General features: G+C 36.0%; 1 protein-coding gene across 3 annotated transcripts in view; it reads left to right on the forward strand.

The window, feature by feature from the left end:
- Positions 1-257: 257 nt before the first annotated feature.
- LOC145296684 (uncharacterized) overlaps positions 258-22,612 on the forward strand; it is a 64,861-nt gene continuing 42,506 nt past the window's right edge. The window contains exons 1-2 of one of the 3 annotated variants that reach the window (XM_080142637.1): positions 258-390; positions 10,955-12,155. In XM_080142637.1, the coding sequence (XP_079998763.1) occupies positions 11,042-12,016 (975 nt within the window). In that variant the 5' untranslated portion in view covers positions 258-390; positions 10,955-11,041 and the 3' untranslated portion in view covers positions 12,017-12,155. Of the gene's footprint in view, positions 391-10,954; positions 12,156-15,637; positions 15,777-22,612 lie in introns of those variants that run through there. The other 2 variants (XM_080142638.1, XM_080142639.1) reach the window with 2 other exon arrangements.

Consider the following 22,612-nt stretch of genomic DNA (forward strand, 5'->3'; position numbering starts at 1 on the left):
TTTCCCCTTTGTCAGAAACATCGCACATGGAATGTGAGAACTAAAGGATAAAATACAGGAAGCAAGAGATATGAGGCTGCTGAAAGTAAACCAACGATCCACTTTCTCCTGGAATCAATTTATGATGCCAGACAGATTATACAAACAAAACAAAAAAAAAGAAGTTCAATAAAAAAAATTTTGTTCTTCTCTTTTTTGACCTTTTTTTTAGGGATGAACCTTGTTTCTGACGTAAAATATTTTAGGAGTGTCTATTTCAGCATCCTGTTTATTAGCAATACTTTCGCTTTTGCCATTATACTCAATAAACTCAAAACAAGCGAACGTAGAACGTGCATTGGAAATCTTTGTAACAATAGGAAACTATGGTACGGATTTGCATCATAATAGGTAAGTGAACATGAATCTCCCCCTCTTAGGCAGCACCCCCCCCTCCCAAAAACAAAAAAAGAACCTCTACCTTCATAGGTCCCACACTGTCTATCACGCTCCAACCCCTGTTCCATCGCTACAATGTTGTATCCCTGTAGTTGTTTTACAAATACTTAAACGGGATATGCTCCAACGATCTTGCTGCACTGATACCCACCTCAATGTAAATCAGCAAAATCACACCCCCTCATTGCAGAAATCCTCAGATGCCAGAAGACTTTCTAGTGTGATAGTTTCTTTCCATGAACTGCGTGACACTCTGATCCTTGTTTACCCGACTGGATCAACATGTATAAATTTAAATGTAATGTGAACAAGCATCTTGCTGCACAACTCCCCACTTAGGATGACCTGATGCATCTTGCTCTTAATTCACAGTAGCCCCTTATGTCTTAGTGGTTTGGTATAAATGTAAGTAAAAACAAAATAATAATTTATATCTTTAAGTTTAATGAATTATGTTATGAAAGGGACATTATTTTACTTTAATAAATCTCTATGCAAAGTTGAGTATGCGTTATTTCATGATTTCTGGGAGAGGGCGCAAAATGTTAATATTACAGTTAGGAAGGGAAGAGTTATCTTCTTTTTTATTACTATTCAAGATTAAAAGTGATAAAGGAGAGGAGATATAAAAAAGTCAGCTGACCGGTTTCGCTCTCACTCGTCAAAAGATTTATTATTATTATTATTATTATTATTATTATTAAAGGGAAGAAAAAACGGCAACAACAACAGCAACAAAAAAAGAAGTATTATAGATATCTAATATATTTATATATTTCTATGTACAGGATTCATTCGTTAACTAATCAACTCATTATGAATTTTGGAAAAGAGCTGATTAGAGTAAGGGTGCATAATGAGGGCTATATTTACTTTCATTCAGTTTTATGCAAAGAGACAAAAAATGTTAGGGAAGCCCTTCATGAAAATTCAGATACTTCTGAATTTTTTTAATTTGTAACAGTAAATATCAACCATCATTAAATGTTTCAATTTCTACATGGTATTTTAAAGATTTCTTTGGGAAAAAATATGGACACAAATCTCTCATTTCAATATTCAAATATTTCAAATTCACAATAAATTTCATTCATTGCCATTAAATACTAAGTTCTCTCTGATTCTCTCTCCACTGATTTTGAGCACGTGGTACAATGGGGGAAAAGGTGGCTAGTTACTTTTAATGCATCTAAAACCAAGCTTCTGTCTTTACATCATCAACGCTCTGATCCCCATCTGGCATCAATTGAAATGGATGACGCTCATCTTGGGGAGGCTCCATGTTTTGACAAGCTTAACACATACATCAAATCTGTTGCCAAGATTGCTGGAAAAATGGTGGAATCCTTCTACCGCTCCAGTAAATATCTCACTGCTGATGCAATCCTGTATCTACGTCCAAGAATAGAGTACTGTTGCCACATCTGAGCAGGAACTGCTAGAAGCAGCTTATCCTGCCTGGACAGAGTTCAAAATAGACTTTGTAGCTTAGTGGGGGATACCTCTTCCCTGCAACCTCTTTCTCACAGAAGAGACGTTGCGAGCCTGTCTTTGTTTTATCGTTATTTCCATGGCAAGTGCTTGTCTGAGCTCCAATATCTGATCCCCTTCCTTGCCAATCTTTCATGAAAAACACTCGTCTAGCTGAAATCACTGTCAATAATTTTTCCCACCCTTTATCTGTGCCTAAATCAAAACGTAGATTCATGAACAAAGCTTCTTTCTTAGAACTGCACGCATGTAACTCTCTTATATTTGCCTGTTTCTCAGCTGACTACAACTTGGTTGTCTTCAAGTCCAACATAAACAAATTCTTGATGAACCACCCCCTTAAGTAATCCAATTTACCAAATTCCCATTACTAATGATTACAATATTATCCTATTGACTACTGTACGCTCTATAACCCTTATCCTCGAGTGGCCTTTGGGCCTTGATAAGTGGTGACTCCTATGTAAAAAAAAAGTAAACCAGTTTCCCTGAATTTGATTTTCTTCTTAAGACTCCTTAAGCATTACTTTTTGACACACAATTCACTGTAGAAATCCCCAGATGCCGGAAAGGTGTCTACTCTTACAGCTTCTCCCTTCAAACTGTTTACCCCTGGAATTCTCCCTTCAAACTGTTTACCCCTGGAATTCTCTCTTCAAACTGTTTACCCCTGGAATTCTCTCTTCAAACTGTTTACCCCTGGAATTCTCTCTTCAAACTGTTTACCCCTGGAATTCTCTCTTCAAACTGTTTACCCCTGGAATTCTCTCTTCAAACTGTTTGCCCCTGGAATTCTCTCTTCAAACTAATACATTGCTATAGTGAAAACTGCATGAAAATAGAGATAATATAACTGAAATTATGGTTTCATAAAATTTTAATTGTATCAAGGCCCTGTAAAAATTCCACAATGTTTTTTTTTTACAAGGGAGTCACCACTTATCAAGGCCCAAAGGTTACTCGAGGATAGTGGTCACCGAGATGACAGCGTAATAACCGTTAGTGGTGAAATTATTATTTAAGGGGATAGCTCAACAAGAACTTGTTTACATAAGACTTAAAGACGACCATATTGTAGTCAGCTGGAAATCAGGCCAGCAAAACAGAATTCTACAGCCAGGTAGTTCTAGGAAAGAAACTTTGTTCATGGAATTTGGGTTTAAATTTAGTCACAGATAGAGACTGGGGGAAATTGTTGATAGTGGTTGTAGCTAGACGAGTGTTTATTTGTGAAACTTTGGCAAGAAGGGGACCATAGATTGAAGCTCAGATGATCGATTACCATGAAAATAACGATAGAGCAGAGACAAGCCCACAACGTTTCTTCTGTGGGAAAGAAATCGCAGAGAAGGGAAAAGGGTATCACCTGCTACATCAATCTGTATAATTTACTGTTTAAATTTGTTTTGAAATAATAAATTTCTGCAGGGGGTCAATACTATTAAGATCGACCTGAGTAGCAACAAAATCACACCACTTTGCTGTAGAGTTTCACAGTTGCCGGAAAACTTTCTACTCTAATAGCATCTTTCTTCAAACTACTTACCTTTCAAATCCCATCCTTTTTTTCTGTTTACCCAACCGTACCAACATGCATGCAGAAATTTAAATATAATGTGAATAAACATCTCATTGAACAACTCGTCACTCAAAATGCTCCTATAAATCTGGTCCCTAATTTTCAGTAGCCCCCTTGATTTCAGTAGTAATATGCCTTGTTTGGGGTGAATATGAAAACTTTTTAAAAAATAAATAAAACAGTGTCTTTCTTAAGAGGCATCATTTCTGTCAAATTTTATTTGTGTCTGACACCCTAAAATAATTAGTCGATAGAAAGATAATCTTTTGCCTTTTATATATATCTATCTTCTATTATATAAAAGTCACTGTATGTGTGTGTGTGTGTGTGTGTGTGTGTGTGTGTGTGTGTGTGTGTGTGTGTGTGTGTGAGAGAGAGAGAGAGAGAAAGAGAGAGAGAGAGATAGTTCCTCATAGGTTAAAAAAACGACTGAGCCTTTTTCTTTGCAAATTTTACACAAAGCTAATTTATATGTCTGGCAGTGTTCTTAGATATGTTTTGTACAGAAATTAATCCGATAAGTATCGAAAATCGAAAAAATCCAATTTTAAAAATAGCTTTTCTCTCTTATAGATAAAAAAGAATAATTTTTATAGTAGAATATTTTACGTTACACCAGCCAAGGAAGATAATAAAATGTCAGCAAAATATTTCTTCTTAAAAAAAAACAAACAGATTTATTATAATCTAGAGATATAGCTAAGTGGCAGAGCATTCGACTATAGATCAAATAATCCCCTGATTAAGCCCGAGTGTGTTTAATCATTTTATTTTAATTTTTTTTTTATTAATGAGTTCAATTTACTATAAAAGAAGAGGCACCATTTAAAATCGCCGTAAATCGTTTCTTCGTTTGCATATTTTTTAACTAAACATTAATCAGATGTGGCTTTTTTAGGCCATTCATCATCAAGCCCAAATATCAGTTGGCATGATACTGTAAACAAACACAAACGGAATTTCATGAACGACATTGTCATTATTTATTTATTTATTGATTTATTTATTGCGAATTAGTCCACTGGGCAAATATATATATATATTGACAGGGAGACCCAACGTTGCCCGCAAATGAATATCAACAAATGCTAGCATAGAGCGTTCTGAATTAACATGCACTAATGTTTCTTCCCTTTCATTACAAAATCTGCACATCGGTGATTCTACAGTTTCGTCGATGTAGTATTTGATAGACCTAGTGCAAGTGGTTTGTTTTGGGGCTGCCATTAAAGTGATCCCAGTGCATTTTTTAAGATCATCCTGACCAACCAATTCTGGATGTCATTACGTCTAAATTTAGTATTCTTAAAGTATACACTGTGTAGTTTCTTTCCAATTATGTTTCTCCTCTCGCTTGCAACCTCTGACTCGTTTTTACCCCATGTCTTAGTATCTTTTCCCTTTTCACTTCATGAAGAAGAATTTCATTACTTTCAGAAATACATTTAGTTTGACATCCTTCCACTATACTTAACACATCTTCAACACTAAGTAAGCCTCAACCACCTTCTTTCTAGGTAGATACAATTGATCTAGATCTCCTTTCTTAGCAAACGCCCCATAAATTGTAAGCATTTGTCCAAACATTTTAATTCATCTACACTCCGGTCACATATACCAACAGTATATCGAATGATAGCTAGTGCTCTGGCATTGGTGTCATGTTTTGTATTCCGACTGTGGAGGTGCGATTTAAGAATATCTTTTAATCTTCTGTTGTACTCGGTTGTGATCTGGTTTTTCATTCCGATGTTCGTCATCTTATCGACTTTGTTTATCCCTAATTATTTGTAGCCTGTCAACATTCTTTATCAGATCTTTTGTTGGAGGTTCAAGGCCTTCTGAGTGGACGAGTTTACCTCTTTTTATCACATTTGGTGATGCCAAATTCCATCTGTATGTCCTTACTAAACAATCTGGTCAGATTCGTTAGGGCATCAAGTTGATTCTCATTCTTTCTAAAAACCTTAAGGTCACCCATGAATAGTAGGTGGTTGACTGCATTAGGTTCTTTCCCAAGTTCATATCGCGTTTTTACATTTCATAAAACTAATGACAAAAAGCAAAGAAAGACTATCTCTCTGGAAAATCTCTCTTAATTTTCACTTTGATGAATGCAACATTTCCTGAAGTTAAATTGGTTTCTCAATTCTTCATGCTATTCTTTAAAGCTATTTGAACGTTGGGAGCTATTCTGAAAAATTTCAAACATGTGTGTATCCATGAATGGGGTACCATGTCAAATGCCTTCTTATAGTTTACCAGTTTTTTGCAGTTTGTCAGGATCATTTTATTGATCATAAGCTGATCCTGGGTGCCTCATGCTTTTTTTGCCAGCCTTTCTTTTCCTCAGTCAACAAATTGGTTTGGTTCAAATGCCCATAGATACTTTCAGTCAATATGCTAGGGAAAAGTTTCCACTGAACCGAGAGGCAAATGATTTGTCTGAAGTCTGTCACGTGACCTCGTTTTGTCTTACTTTTCATGATCAAGACTGTAGTGCCCTTTGTCAGCCATTCAAGGAAGCTGCCTGACGTCAGTTATTTAGTGTTGTTGCAGGAAGTGGGTGAAGGGATGGAAGATCTTTAATCCAGTATCCCTGGACTCCGTCAGGTCCAAGTATTTTCCAATTTGAAAGTGTTTTAACTTTCACCCTCAGCATCCCAACGGTGACTATCATTGTCATTTGTTGCTCTATTCTAGAGAACGTCACCCTTTCAATATTTTCGACCTATTCTAGATCATCTTAACGTTTTGCTTTCTTTTTACAAATACCTTTCTAGAATACAAGAGATTGATCAGCATCAGGTATAACGTTGTCCCCCCTCTTTCAATTCCTTCTAGTTGATTAAACAGAAGTTTATGGTTATACTCAAACGGTCTGTTTGCTGATACTGCTCAATTCTGTCTTTGTAACGATAAACTTTGTAACGATTAACATTGTAACGTTTAACATTGTAACGTTTAACACTGCAGCGTTTAACATTATAACGATTAACATTGTAACGTTAACACTGTAACGTTTAACATTATAACGATTAACATTATAAAGATTAACATTGTAACGTTTAACACTGTAACGTTTAACATTATAACTTTTAACATTGTAATGTTTAACTTTGTAACGTTTAATTTTGTAAGATTAACATTGTAATGTTTAACTTTGTAACGATTAACATTGTTACGTTTACCTTTATAATGATTAACATTGTTACGTTTAACTTTGTAACGATTAATATTGTGGAGTTTAAGTCGAGTAACATTGTAACGTTTAACATTGTAACTTTTAACATTGCAACGATTAACACTGTAACGATTAACTTTGTAACGTTTAACTTTGTAACAATTAACATTGTGACGATTAACATTGTAATGTTTAACATTGAAACGATTAACTTTGTAACGTTTAACACTGCAACGTTTAACATTATAACGATTAACATTATAACTATTAACATTGTAACGTTTAACACTGTAACGTTTAACATTATAACGATTAGCTTTGTAACGTTTAACACTGTAACGTTTAACATTGTAACGTTTAAGTTTGTAACGTTTAATATTGTAACGTTTAACTTCGTAACGATTAACATTGTAACGTTTAACTTTATAACAATTAACATTGTGACAATGAACATTGTAATGTTTAACATTGAAACGATTAACTTTGTAACGTTTAATATTGTAGCGTTTAACTTTGTAACGTTTAACACTGTAACCATTAACTCTGTAACGATTAACATTGTAATGTTTAATTTTGTAACGGTTAACATTGTAATGTTTAACTTTATAACAATTAACAGTGTGACGATTAACATTGTAATGTTTAACTTTGAAACGATTAACTTTGTAACGTTTAACATTGTAGCGTTTAACTTTGGCCGTTTTAGCTGTGATATGCTGTTTCAGTTTTTCAGTTACACATTCGAAACCTTTCTGGTTTTTGTCAATTAGTTTTTCACAAGCACTCCGACTTTTGAGTTTGCCATTGCCGGCAGCTTGTAATTTATTAAATCCTTTCTAAGTTGTTTTATTTACCCATTTAAATGTTTAGGCCACCAGGACCCTTTCTTTACTTCTTTTTCTCGTTTTTCTATTCCGAGTAGCTTTCACGCGGTATTGGCAGCAGTTTTAATAACTTTATTGCACTGATCTAAATTATTTACTAATAAAAATGGCAATACTTCATTCATTTTGTAATTTGTTAATGATATATTTTTCCTATTAACAAATCAGTGGTTTGGTGGTTGTTCTAAATTGCAACTTCTCGGCTAACAATTTGAAAATATTGATATCTTCTTTTGCCATCCCATGTTGTATCATAAGTTTAACGATTGCTTCTGTCGAAGGAGTCTGATTGTCGTAAGTTGATATATTTTTTGTCTACAGGAATGGTCATTTCTTTTGCCATCGGTATTTTATCAATCCCATCAAGTTTATTGACGTCCACATTCTCATATAAGTCTTCTTTCTCAATTTCTCTTTTTAGTTATTCAGTTTCAATAGCAGATATCCATTCATTTGTTCTCATCAAATGGGCAGATCTTGCAAGTTTTTGCTCTGCTAATCAAACATGCCTGGCTCATTCCATCTTCGATGCATATGTTGTATATATCACTTCTTAGAGGGATCATTCTTCAAATAACATTTCATCACAATTTTATTTAAGGCTTTAGTCCAATTAGTTTTAGCGTAACTGTCGAAGATTTCGAAGAATAATAACATGGGAAACATTGTTCTTTCCCCTGCCGGATATGAGCCCTGCACTTGATGTTCCAGTTCAACTTACATTGTTTTTAGATTGATAATTTTGAACACTTATATTGGAATAATACAAGAAATGGTATGCGTAAGGTTTTCCTTCCTTGGTATTTTTTTTATTGTGATACCATCTCAGAGTTGCTCACCAAAGCTTAAGACCAATTTTGGCCATGAAACACAGTTAAACTCCACAAGATGTCAACCTGCTATTGTCTCCAATATGGTTTACTGGAGACTTTCTACCATTTGACCCATGGCTTAGATGGTAGAAAGTTTCCAGTAAACCATATTGGAGACAACATTTCTAAGGCTAGTAAATATCCGATATTAAGCAACAACAGTTTTAAATATTACTCGCAGGGAGACTCGACGTTGCCCAAGATTGAATGACGGTCAATGACTATTTCACACTTCAATACTTTTATTATCATGGAAATCGGTGAAATTACCCATTTTTCAATCAAATCGAGTAATGCCTGCTCTAGTCCGGAACCCACCACAGTGCATCACGAGGAAGCTTCACATGCCTCCTTGCAGTGACTTAGTCCACAATATCTTGTAGTCTACATTGCACTGTAGAGAATCTACTGTTGATTTTATTAAATTATTTCATTATAATGATTTCAGTTAAAATTTAAAATGCAAAAGTCAAGTATCATGGCCCAATTGTGCTCTAAGCAGAAACATTTATTTCGAACATGCTTCCCTGTCTTCTCAAAGAACCTACTGTTGATTTTATATTCTGGGCCCTTCTGCTTGTATGGTGATAAAACTTTTCAAATGCACTTGTGATGCTAGGCTGTATGAAAGTGTTAACTTTGATCAAAATCAGGCTGTTCCGTCTTTAATGGGAATTTTTGATTATTAATATAATTATTGATTATTGATATAATTATTTGCGCATTCTGAAAGCCTGTCTCAGAACACTCTTATGCAGATGAAGTACATTTGTGTGAAATTTAAAAAAAAATCGGCCCAGTGCATTTTGAAGTCCATAGGAAACGAATACACACACACACACACACACAGATAAAGTGCCTTTTATATATAAGTAGACACAATCATCATCATCATCATCATCATCATCGTCATCATCATCATCATCATCATCATCATCATTTGTACTCATTAGGAGTTTTCACACAGGCCATCATCAAAGATTTCTCTCTGCCTATAATCTGTTGTGTTCTCTGGATTCTGAGTGACAAGTCATTTTTGTACAGATACTCCTTCAGACAATGATACCTGTCAACCTCAAAACGTCCTGTAGCGATAGAAAAGTTGCGATGTATGTAGGCCCAACAGACTGGGAACATGCAGTTACTGATCTACTCAAAAGCGACATTATGCCTATTATTCTAACATCGGTTTTCATAGCAATACTTTAGCAGTTTTGTATTCAGTGGATTCTTTTGTGACTGAGCAGCCATTTTAGGAGAGCATTGATCATGCAAGAATTTGGGAAAGGACAATAAAATGTGTCCTAAACAGAGCTACCTTTGATCCAGAGCTGACGGGTGTTTATATTAGCAGAACCAAGAGACAATATATTAAAAACGATACTTATTTCACCTCTCTTGCTGGAATGTGACAATACTTATTGACAATGGAAAAAAGATTTAAACGTAAGAGTGGAATTTTAACCAAGGAATTACAATGTAGATGTTGTAGGAATTGCAATGTAGGCCCGATGATCAATTCGTTGAGTGTAATCCAGACTATTTGATCTTCTGCTTTCACAAATCTGAAAATGAGTGATGCGAAGGTTGTGTGGTTAAGTATTTCTTTAATTGACAAGATTGAACAGCCAGTAATGAACGTATATATGAGTGATAATTTCCCTTTGCTGCTTGTCAATAAGATATTTCAGATTTGCATTGAATTTGACCCATATTCATTAGACAGCAATCAAGTAGGAGTTCATAAACACCAATCACTTCTTTTCTGGCAGCGACTGCATTGTCAGATCCAACACTACCATCGCAGGGGAAGAGGCCTAGTTGATGATCATGATCATGATGATAATGATGATTATCATCATCATCATCATCATTTTGGAATCCTAGTCACATTATTAAGGAATTGTTTTAGAATTAATATTCCAGCTAGTATGTATGCATGTACACTGCCTTTATAACAGAGCATGGACGTGGACGTGTGTATGGCAGCAGCAGCAGCAGCATTGGCATTGTACGACAGCCAATGACCAAGCCGTGTGCGAAATCATGTCACAGTGAGGAAAAAGGAAAGAAAAAGATTATAAAAAAAAGAAAAACATGGCCCGCGAAGGACAGAAATAGAAGTGTTACACACATGATATAAGCGCAGGGAAACATGGTCTAAACATGGTCGGACAAAGACAGAGTACCAGGTGTTCAACATGGCAGAGTCTTGTTAACCACATTGAAGTACAAGAAGACTTTTGAACAAGAGACAAGACGTTATTCTGGAAGCACCTGTAAATAAATGTCTGTTGTTTCAATTGAAAAAACGTGAATCAAGTTCTTTCTTTGTCTTTGTTGACTTGCAACTGTCTACATACAACTTGTAGGTCCCGATCTGGAACTTATTGAGTAATATGTCATGCACTCACATACAAATGCACGCATACACATACACACACATTTATCTTCATGGTTTTTTTTTTAGAATAACAATCTTGTATTTATGATTTTGATTTTTCAGATGAGATTTCCGGCTTTGGATTTTCCTGCAAGAATTGATACCAAATCCAGATACCACCTTGCTCTTTCAACATCTCAATTTTGAAGAATGAAGTTTGAAGATATTCTACCGGCAATGTTTCCCCAAATGGGTTCCAGTTATTCCACACTTCTTTGTCTTCTAATGGTCTATCTTAGTCCCTTAATGCCAACTCTGGCTCAGTCTTGCCCCAAACAATGTTCTTGCAGCAATGAAAATATTGAATGTATTTTGCCAAACTTCCCCATTGTATTACCATCTCAAAAGATTTTTTCTTTGGTCATCTCCGGAAGCTTTCACAGTCTCCCTCAGAAAGCTGTAGTGCAACCCGCAGGTTGTAACATAACCAACATGCTTATATATTCATCAAATATTTCAGATGTTAAACCTTACTGCCTGTCTGGTTTAAGAGCAGAAACAGTTCACCTGAGGCTTGTGAAAATTTTCAAGCTTCAGACGAAAGCTTTTGCAGGCATCACCTGCAAGAGGTTCCTCATTACTTCTTCGACAATAAACGTCCTTCAGATGAGCAGCTTTCGCCAACTCAACTCTGAAGAACTGATCATATCCGCTAGCAATTTACCTTTTGTCAGTCTAAAACCCTCATCTGAGATAGCGGTCAACAGAATCTTCATCTCCAAATGCGATATCTGTGAGCTTGATGCACATTTTCCAATTGGAAATGAATCTATAACCATCAATTTGAATAAAATTCAATCCATTTACGAAAATGCGACACTCGGGGGAGAGTTTTTAAATAACAAGATTTCTTGCTACTGTAATTTGACCTCTGACGGATGGTTCACCAATGTGAAAAACAAAAATTACTTGTTCAACAATACCTGCCTCGACCCAACCGACCTGAAAGGATTACCTTTGGTTGATTTGAAACAATCTGATTTCTGCAAAAAGACTAAACATGCCACACTCCAATGTCGTGTTCATATTATTCCCAAGAATTCCGCTGAAAAATTCTTTAAGTTGAACCAAACGTTGGTATTCTTCTTGTATTTTCTACTGAAGAATTCTGTTTACCCTTTATGAGGAATTACCAATTGGAGTCGAATGATGGTTTTATTAGTAGTTTCTATGAAAAAGTTGAATGGAAAGATAAACCAACAGACAGAATGAGATATATATATATATATATATATATATATATATATATATATATATATATATATATATAATTTAAAGGAGATTAGAACAATAGTCTAAAGAGCAGAGTGTATTTTAATGTAATAGTAAAATTGCTAGTTTAATTACAATACAGGAAAGAAAAAGTGCTCGTTGTAATTTAGATATATAATCAATCACATTACTAAATATATATATATATATATATATATATATATATATATATATATATATATATATATATAAAGCTGAATGTGTGTGTGTGTGGTCACGAATAGGCTCCTATATGGTTGACTATTTTAAAAAAACTGATTACATATAATGATAGAAGATGTATCGAGACACAGGAATGGGCATGTTTGATCTGAACAGTGGTTCATTAAAATTGTGGGGTCTGCGTTCGCACCTAGTCCACAAAGTATTGAAATAAAAATTTAAAAATTAAAAAAAAAATGTTTACAAGTGTTTTTGATATAGATGTACATAATAATACTTTCATAAGTATGTTTTAACTTAAATAGGGATGGTATAATAAAATTGTGGGGTCTGTGTTTACACCTGGAAATAGGTACAAACTTTAATAAAGACTTTTCATATCTATCTGCGTAAGTATACTTTGATAATTATGTTTCAGTTTGAAGAAATATGGTATAATAAAATTATGGGGTGTTCGTTCGCACCTGACCTCCATAGAATGGAAATATGTCACAAAGTTTAACAAGGTTTTTTAATATAGATCCACAGAATATTGTGATAAGTGTTTCAGTGTGAACAGGTATGGTATAATAAATGATGGGGTTTATCTATTTTATTTTTACTTTCATCATATTTTGCTTTGGTTTTGATACCCCCAAATTTACAACCCTTCCTTTTCATAACCTATCATACTTTCATAAATCAGAGTCCATATTCTGTAGGCTGTTTTTGAACCCAGTCAACGACGGGTACTTTTGCTAGTATATATATATAAAGAGAGAGAGGGAGAGAGAGAGAGAGAGAGAGAGAGAGAGAGAGAATCGTACATGCTTTTTTTTTAATCTTCGTTATTCATTTAATATATATTTCGATGTGGAATTAAGTTTTATAATTGATGATACTTATTGGGATATTTATTGATAAGACTTTTTGTGATTTAGTTTTATTTTTCGATGGAATTTAGACTTTTTTTTTGCGCATGTTATATTGCATCTGTTTTGTATGGCACTTTCGAAATTTATAATTTAAAAAAAATGGATTTGTTCTTTAAGGGAAATTTATAGAAAGCAATACTTTTCTTTCTGACGTTTTCCCGGATCAACAATACAACACAAGCACCTAGAAAAGTTAAAGATTAGTAACGTCTCTTCTGTGAGAAAGTGATTGTAGAGAAGAGAAGAGGACATCCCCCCACTAGATTTCGAAGTTGATTTTTTACTCTGTCAAGACCGGAAAGAGTGCTGCTCTAAGCAACACCTCTCCAGATATGACAACTGTACTCTAACTTAGAACATTATTGGCTCTTATGCAGGTAAAAGATTGCATTTCTGGTGCAGTAGAATGATCTAACCATTTTTCCAGTGATCTTAGCAACAGATTTGATGTAAGTATTCCTTTTCAAGCCTTGATGAAAAGTTAGTTATAGAAGCTTATCAAAGTGGAGGACTTTCTCAAGTAAAGAACCATTCATTGGGATGATCATTGCTGAAGAACAGGAAGAAGGTTGGCCTCCAAATCAATCATTAGGAAACGCAAGCATTGATACTATGTGCTTCAGAATTCTACTCAACAACTACTTTTAGAAACGTATCAGAGAGAAAAGATTTCGAAATTGGTTTTGTATTTTGTCAAGGCAGGAAAAGGTTCTGTGGGTGGCACCTCCCCAGATGTGGCAACAATACTCCATCTTAGGACATATTTGACTCTGGTAACGTATTGCATCAGACTTGGGAGACCTTCTGCACTAGTAGAATGATTCAATCATTTTTCCACCGACCTTAGCATTGGATTTTTATGTAAGTGAAGGTCAGTCCCAGAAGCTTATCAAAGCAGAGCTGTTTCTCAAGTAGAGAGCCATTCATTTTAATTGGGACAAAGTGAGAATTAGAATTCGAGCATTGGTGGTAAAAGGAGAGAAGCTTGGTTTTAGAAGTATTAAAAGTAGCCCATCACTTTTCCTCATTGCACCATGTGCTTCAGGTTGAAAGGAAAAGAATCAGAAAGATTTTGATCATTGCTGCTTTTCAAAGTGTTGCCATAGGCGGCCGTGTCATCTGCATAGATGTCAATGAATGATCTAAGAATCTGATTTTAAAAATTATTGATGAATATCAAAAAGAAGGCTGGATCCAGAATACATCCTTCAGGCACACCGCTGTTGATACTATGCACAATAGACTCTGTCCATCAGCAACTACTTTTTATAAACCTATCAGAGAGAAATAATTTAATGGTTGAGAAGACATTTTTAGTTATCCCATAGCTAGTAAGCTTATTAGATAGATCTTTGCGTCAAACCCTACTGAAGGCCTTTGATATGTCAAAAGCTATTGTTCTATAAATCTATTAATAAATTTATGGATTTTGTGTGATATTACAATCAGCACACCATCCATTGATCTTGCAGGGGGAAATGCATATTGCTTGTTATTGAATAGACTGTTTTTGTTGAGGTTAGATTATTCTACAGTAGCTATCTCACTGTCGAGGCAATCCTCTACCTGTATAAGAACCAAGTACACCTTGGACAGAGTACTGTTGCCACATCTGGGTAGGAGCTGTCATACAAAGTAATTTTTATATAATAGTGTATATATATATATATCATCAGCATATTCGATTTAACATGCTGGCATGTGTTGGACGGCTTTAAGAAATTAACTTCCAAACTAACTTATGTCTTCATTTGTACTACTTTAACTTCTCTACATCTACTTCTCATACATTCTTTCAACCTAGCTATACCATCAAAGTCTTTTGGACACATCTCCCTAAACTATCCAGATTGAACCTTCCTCTGAGATCATCAGATCTAAGCCTGTCTTTAAGACTCATATTATGCAATCATATCATTCTCATACCACTTCTCTTCATGCAACGCATATCCTCAACTCTCACTGGCCAGATTTTACTTCTATATATCATCACAAAGTCTGATAAACTTGTCTTTTAGTCGACAGTGGTAATGCTCTGCTGATTAGTGATGCCAGAATTTCTCTGAACTTAATTTATCAAATCCTTACGTCTGCTATCACACCAGTACTAACTTCTCCCTGTGCTCCAATGGTGTGCCCGAATAAAGATTTAAAGGTCAACCACAACGATTGATACAATCTTTTATGTCGACAAATATGTGAGCTAGTGTACAATATATTAGTAAATAATTCCACCAAAGAATTGTGCACCATGTCCAGTGAATCTACCACCTGTGACCACGAGGGCCGATTATTGACCAGGGCAATCAAAAAGCACACTTCATTACGTGTGCTTTGAGGCAGAAAAAAACTTTCCATTGATGGAGCTTGCACCTGTGACCCCATAATGCTTTGGTGCCAACAACCAATAATTTCTTCTCATCCTATGCTTTTTTTTTTGTACAAGACTTGAGGAGAAGCATTTTTAAATAACCTTGATCCTGACACTAAGTTCCTCCAGAGGAAAGCAGAAACAAGCAATCACCTAATAAAAACAGGTAAGTTTTTTTATTTTTTAGTAGTGGAGGGAGGGGGGCGCTCGGCTTTGTCCAGTTATAAAATACGCTTAAATATGATATTTTAATTTGTCCAGATTTTGTATATATTATTATAGAGTCGTGATTTCAAAATTAAAAAAAAAGAATCTAGAATCGAAACCAAAACTGCAGCATTCAAAGCTGGTGATGTTACCACTGTATGAACGTGACATGCATATGAACTGATTAAAAATTAAAAATTAAAAATAATCTAAGATGAATGTACAAAATGTATAACGATTTTTTTTCAATTTTGACCTCTTTTTGACTCCTTAAAAACTATTTTAACCGGCTAAAGGTCCATAAAAGAACGGTCGATAAAAAATCCAATCATTTGAGGCCCATAGCTCCAGTCTGCAACTTTTAGTTTCGGGGGAGATAGAGTTTGAAAATATGGAGACAGACAGATAGACATATAGCGTTTTATATATTAGATTTTTCTAAATGTGTGTAAAACATGTCTATTGAATTTAAAATAGATTTTAGTTTATATAAAAAAGTCATAGAAGGAGACGGGAGAATGCAAGAAATAGAAATATAGAAGGCGAACAAAACTAAAGTCATTTTTTCAATAAATTTTACTTAATTCAGTTTTAAACTCTACACAGTGATCTAAATATGTAATATGTTAAGGTAAAACCTCTTCATCAAACGGTAGTTTTTTTTTGTTTTTGGATGTTTTATTTTATCTCTTGAAACTCACGTGGTCTTTAGCGCTGATGATATTGTTTTCCTTTGCATCGCTGCATTCAATTAAACAGCTACCCTGTAGCAAATAAATTTCAATGTTTTAAATTAATTCCCATTAAATTTAGTTATTATTGTTATATCTATTTATTAACTTGGTATGTGTTGGATCAATTTAAAATGTAACAAGTGAAATGTGCATGGTCCCCCGTGAGTGCACAGTGAACGAGGCATAAAAAACATTACCCTTCTAATTTAGCCTCAAAAGTCCCCAGGGGACATTAAATCCTGCTGAAAATGAACAAATGGTGCAGTTTTAGGCCTTAACATATGTAAATTTGAGATCTGCACCATGCAAAAAAAGAAATGACTAAGTCCATCATTTGTTCCTCCCTCGCCTCCCACCCCCATTTAGCCCAAAAAGTCTCCCAGGCCTAACCATATTTAAATTTGAGTTCAGCACCATGCAAAATTGCTAAATAGACATACACAGAAAATTTTGGACAAATATGGTAAAATAGTCCCAAAAATGGAGTGTTTTTATTAGCCTTAAAAGAGCCCCTGGGGCACACCTAAGAGTTATTGAAAGAATAGACAAACAAAATTATATAGAAATCAGTTAGTTTCAGAAACTTTTATAAAAATCCAAGACATTAATTTTTTTTTAATAAGCACAAAAAGTGTCAATTTTAGCCATTTTTAACTCGAAAGGCACCCCGGGGGGGGGGAGCAACCAGAGTTTTCCCAGAAAATCCGTTCTGTTACTTTTTACTCATATCATGTTTAATGTTTGTGCAAAATTTCAAAAAATTGCAAGGCGTAGTTATTGAGAAAAGTGCGGACAGACCAACAGACAAACGGATGAACGGACAGAGGTGAATTTACAGATCCAACCTCCTTTTGTCGGGGACCAAAAAAAAAATAAAGATATTTTTTTTAATTTCGCTTTTTTTTTCTTTATTAATTATCTTTAAGATTAATTTTCATTTATTTCTCTGTGTGCATCTGAAACAGAAAATACATTTCAACATAAAATGAAAATGTTAACATCGAATAAATTAAGTAAGATTTTTCGTCTTTTTTTTTTAAATTGTGTTAAAAAACCGAAATACTAAGAATTGTCTGCTGAAGTTAAAATATTTTTTATAATTTATTTTGTTAAAAAGAATAATTATAACAAGGTTTTGGCCAATGTAACCTCCAACGTTTTTCAGATGTGTCCTGTTGAACTTGGAAATCTGTACGGAATTTCAAACAGAACTTCCATTTAATGCGGGGAAGGGGTAGATTTTGCTATCATTCTATCAGCCATTATTGGCAAGCAATTTTTTTTTTTTTTTTTACAAGGTGGTCACCACTTATCAAGGCCCAGAAGCCACTCAGGGATAAGGGTTATTGTAAGTATAGTACGTTAGTGTGGAGATTTAAAGTGTCTACTTAAGGGGGTGGTTAATTAGGAATTTGTTTACATTGGACTTGAAGACATCCAAGTTGTAGTCAGGAGGGAAGAAGGCAGATGGAACAGAGTTCCACAGGTGTGCACTTCTAAAAAAGAAGCTTTGTTCATGGAATCTACGTTTTGATTTAGGCATAGATAAAGAGTGGGGAAAGTTCTTGACAGTGGATTCAGCTAGATAGGTGTTTTTTGTAAAAGATTGGCGGGGGGGGGCAAAGATTGGAGTTCAGACGAGCACCTGCCATGGAAATAACGATAAAACAAAGATAGGCTTGCAACCTCTCTTCTGTGGGAGAGAGGTTGCAGGGAAGAGAAAAGGGCATCCCCCACTAAGCCACGAAGTCTATTTTGTATTCTGTCAAGGCAGGATAGGCTGTTTTTAGCAGCTCCTGCTCAGATATGGCAACAGTATTCCATCTTTGGACGTACTTGGCTTTTATATAGATAGAGAATTGCATCAGTAGTGAGATATCTTCTGGAGCGGTAGAAGGATCCCACCATCTTTCCAGCGACCTTGGCAACAGACTTGATGTACGTGTTCCATTTCAGATCGGGAGTAAAGGTCAAGCCCAGAAGCTTGTAAAAACATGGGGCTTCTCCTAGATGAGAGTCATCCATTTCGATTGATGCCAGATGGGGATCAGAGCGTTGATGATGTAAAAATAGGAGTTTGGTTTTAGATGCATTAAAGGTAACCAGCCAGCTCTTCCCCCACTGAACCACGCGCTCTGGATCAGAGGAGAGAGAATCAGAGAGAACTTTATTTACAGTCTTTGATGTATTGCTGTAGATGGTCGTGTGATCATGCCAACGAATGATTTAAGTATGTGTTTAGGGAGATCATCGATTGATGGGAACTGGTGTGTCAAACGTGATTAAAAGTTCGATGCAAACAATTGATATTCACACAAAAAAAAATATGTCAAAATTAGAGGGTTGTTCCAAAAGTAAGACTTGCTATTTTTTAACTCAAAATAAAACGTTGAAGAGCTACGAAGACAAGAGTAGTACTATTAAAACGAGCGCCATTTTATGCTCCAGAATTTATTTTCCTACATAGTCAACACTATTCTCAAGGCACTTTTTTTTTTTTTGTCAGCGATGAACAATATCTTGGTCATAAAAGTCTGGAGCGTGTTTTGTCATTCACAATTCTGTCGATGCTCTCAAATCAATGAACCCATCTCTTAACTGCATTGACATCAACTGTATCTGCTTTGTAAACATTCAACAGGTGCTGGTGAATATTTATCAGTTCAATTTTTTCCACGTGGAAGAATTCAATGACGCGTCTCTGCTTTTAACGCACACCCATGACAGAGATTGCTTTCTTAGAGTCTCACACCATCAATATCTGCAACAGAGAGATCAAACTTCCAGGTCATGAATGCATAAGTTTAGTCATTATAACAATGCATTTTATGATATCCTCTGATCCATTTGGGCGGAATAAAAAAATAGGAGCCATGCATTACTTTTGAGACTTCCATTATAAGTAAAATGTGAGTGACGTAATTGTGATGCGGGCAATATGTTTTTATTTATTTTTTTTTTTTGTTTATTACATTTTTCACCCCAAACAAAGCATATTGCCGCTTTGTTGTAGGGGGCTACTATCAGGGACATGGGCATCAGGGGTACTGTGTAGGGAGTTGGGCAGCAAGATGTCGGTTCACGTTGCACTTGAACTTCTGCATGTCAGTACAGTTGAGGAAGCAGGGACCCGGCAGGAAATTCCAAAGTTTAGCTGTCCTGGGGAAGAAACTACTGGAATAGAAGGCTCTCTTACATCTAGGGATCTCTACTGTGAAGGGTGGGATTTAGCTGCTTGTCGGGTTTGTCGGGGGTATTTACGTCGAGGGGGCACAAGTGTTTGCAGTTCGTCAGAGTACTTGTAGAAAAGGAAGAGGGATGCAGCATTTCGTCAATGGAACAGAGGCTGAAGTTTAGATGACAGTTCAGGACGTATCAGATTGGCGACTCTCTTTTGAACCTTGTCTAGGAGCGAGAGACTAGTGGTAGATGCACCAGCCCAAATATGACAATACTCCATACATGGGCGAATGGTGGCCTTATAGAGGTATAGGATACTTTCGGGTGTTAGTATTTTTCTAGCATGGTAGAGAGAACCTACCTTCTTCGCAGCGGTCCTGGCGATACTCTCGATGTAATTGTTCCAACTCATGTTTCCTGAGAGCGTTAGGCCAAGGAGTTTAAAGGATGTACTTTCAGATGAGTCATTGGCCATTGCTATTGGTGGTAGAGAAGGTTTCTTGTAGTTATTGAAGGAAACCAGTTTAGTCTTGGCAGCATTGAATATGACCATCCATTTATGTCCCCATTGCACTACAGATCGGAGGTCATCCTCTAGTGCTTCTGCCATTTCTTTAGATATGTGTTCATTTGTTTTCCTGTCATGTCTGTTATAGAGTGTGGTGTTATCAGCATATATACCCATCTCACAGGCAATTTTGTCAGGGAGGTCATTTATGAATATTAGGAATAACAGAGGTTCTAGGATAGACCCCTGAGGCACTCCCACCTTTATATCATATTGTTTAGATGTACGACCGTCGAGAACAACCTGGATTTTTCTCTTATCTAAGAAGGATTTAATTATGTCATGTATTCTTCCAGTGATACCATATAATTTAATTTTCCTGAGAAGACCCACATGCCATACCCTGTCAAAAGCCTTAGATATATCTAGAGCTACCGCTCTACCCTCCTCCACTTTGTCCAGTGACTGGTATATAAATTCTGAGATTACAGTTAGGATATCTGCTGTTGAACAGGCTTGTCTAAATCCATATTGTTGGTCAGTCAGAAGTTTGGCATCTGTAAGGTGATGGACTAGAGCTTGGTTTATTAGTGCCTCAAATATTTTGGCGAAAAGTGAGAGGAGGCTAATGAGGCGATAATTTACTGGGTCAGTTCTTTCGCCAGAATTCTTGAAAACTGGCACTACAGAAGCAGTTTTCCAGCAGGCAGGAAAGCAAAATTCATTAAGGCATTTGTTGTAAAGTTTAGAGAGAACTGGAGCTACTTTTTCATTAGCACAGCCGGGATGAGATCAGTGTCAAGATTTCTTATGATAGCATGCACCAGAGAAGGGGCTATTTTCAGATCGTCTAGTGCGGCATCTGTCCACAAAGAAAAGTCAGGGAGGGGGTGGTTGGCAGAGTCCAGTGTGGAGTTTGAGGCAAACCGACTGGCAAGCATGTTAGCCTTCTCAGTTGCAGAGCAAACAACCTCATGATTGTTGGATAGTGGGGGAATTGTTGATTGCCCATTATTTACTACACGGTTGTAGATTTTCCAGAAGTCTCGGGTTCCTAATTTCTATGCGTTTTTGGGTGGTTTCAGTAAATTCTCTCTTAGCTGTCACTATTTCTTTCTTACAGTTACTTCTGGCTTCTATATACTTCTGCCTGTTTGAACTGGACTTATGTCGGTTAGATCTGCGGTACGCCTTTGCGCGATGGCACAAGTAGAAGTAAACCATTGGGGCTTGCTATAAAATTTCCGTGCAGGAACATGTGCTTCAATTGCTGTTTTGAACCATTCAGTGGTCTCATTTGCGCAATGTTCAGCAGGAAGTGAAAAGATATTTTGCCATGGGGCGTCCCTGATGAGATCCCTGATGGCTTCCCAGTCAGCCTTTTTATAATATCTCGTTGTTTTGAGCAGTGGCTCTTCAGTTTTGGCTCTAAAGTTTAGGGCTATTTCAACTATTACCACTGCATGATCGGCGTTCCCAAGTGGGCTGTGGGCATTAGTTACACAGTCATTGGGAACCGTTGTCAGCAACAGATCTAGAAGTGATATGTGTTGTTCTTGCTGCTCCGGGAAACGGGTTGGAAACATAACCATCTGTGATAGGGAATGAGATATAGAGAAGTTATATGTAGTCATACCAGCTGTGTCTGTGTGAGTAGAAAATCCAAGCCAGTTGCTGTGGTGGACATTGAAGTCACCAAACACATGCACTTGTGCGCTAGTGTCAAGGGAAAGTGCTGTATCTATGCTGTCAGAGACTTTGTTTATTAGGGTACAGTCCTTGATCGAGGGAGAGCGGTAGAGAAAATAAAAGTAACTAATGTTATGTTGCATGTTAAGTCTAAAGCACATAAAGGCTTTATCATGTGATTCTAGTTTAGTTTCTCTAGTCAAGGGGAGGGTGTGGGAGATATCCAGGCATGTTAAAGTAGTTAGAGGGGATGGAGAAGTGTAGGTTAATCTCACTTAGTGCTAAGATATCCGGGGTGTTTGTTAGGAGAAATGCTTCGATATTGTTGGAAATTTATCTTGCTTCCAGGTAAATTCGACGCTAAAGTAACTAACCTGAAAAAAAAATGACAGCATGAAATAAAAGGAGGAGGTAAAAAATAAAATATAACGGTCTTGCTTTAAAACGAAGAAGAGATTTTATTCACAATAAAATTAGTTGCAAATTTTTCCCTTTGCGGGCATTAAATTTAAAAAACGTCAAGGTAACATATAATGGAAAAAATAACACTGGTTCTTATAATGAAGATGTTGTATCCATGAACGAATACAATAATAAGATTCAAAATAGTAGTTTCTAATCACACTCTCATATGTAGTAAATTTTAGGAGCATACTCACAAATTGAAAGCCAGTCAGGCACTTG

The sequence above is a fragment of the Euprymna scolopes genome, chromosome 17 (genome assembly GCF_053919585.1).
Source record: "Euprymna scolopes isolate OS-2025 chromosome 17, ASM5391958v1, whole genome shotgun sequence".
NCBI classification, from domain to species: domain Eukaryota; kingdom Metazoa; phylum Mollusca; class Cephalopoda; order Sepiida; family Sepiolidae; genus Euprymna; species Euprymna scolopes.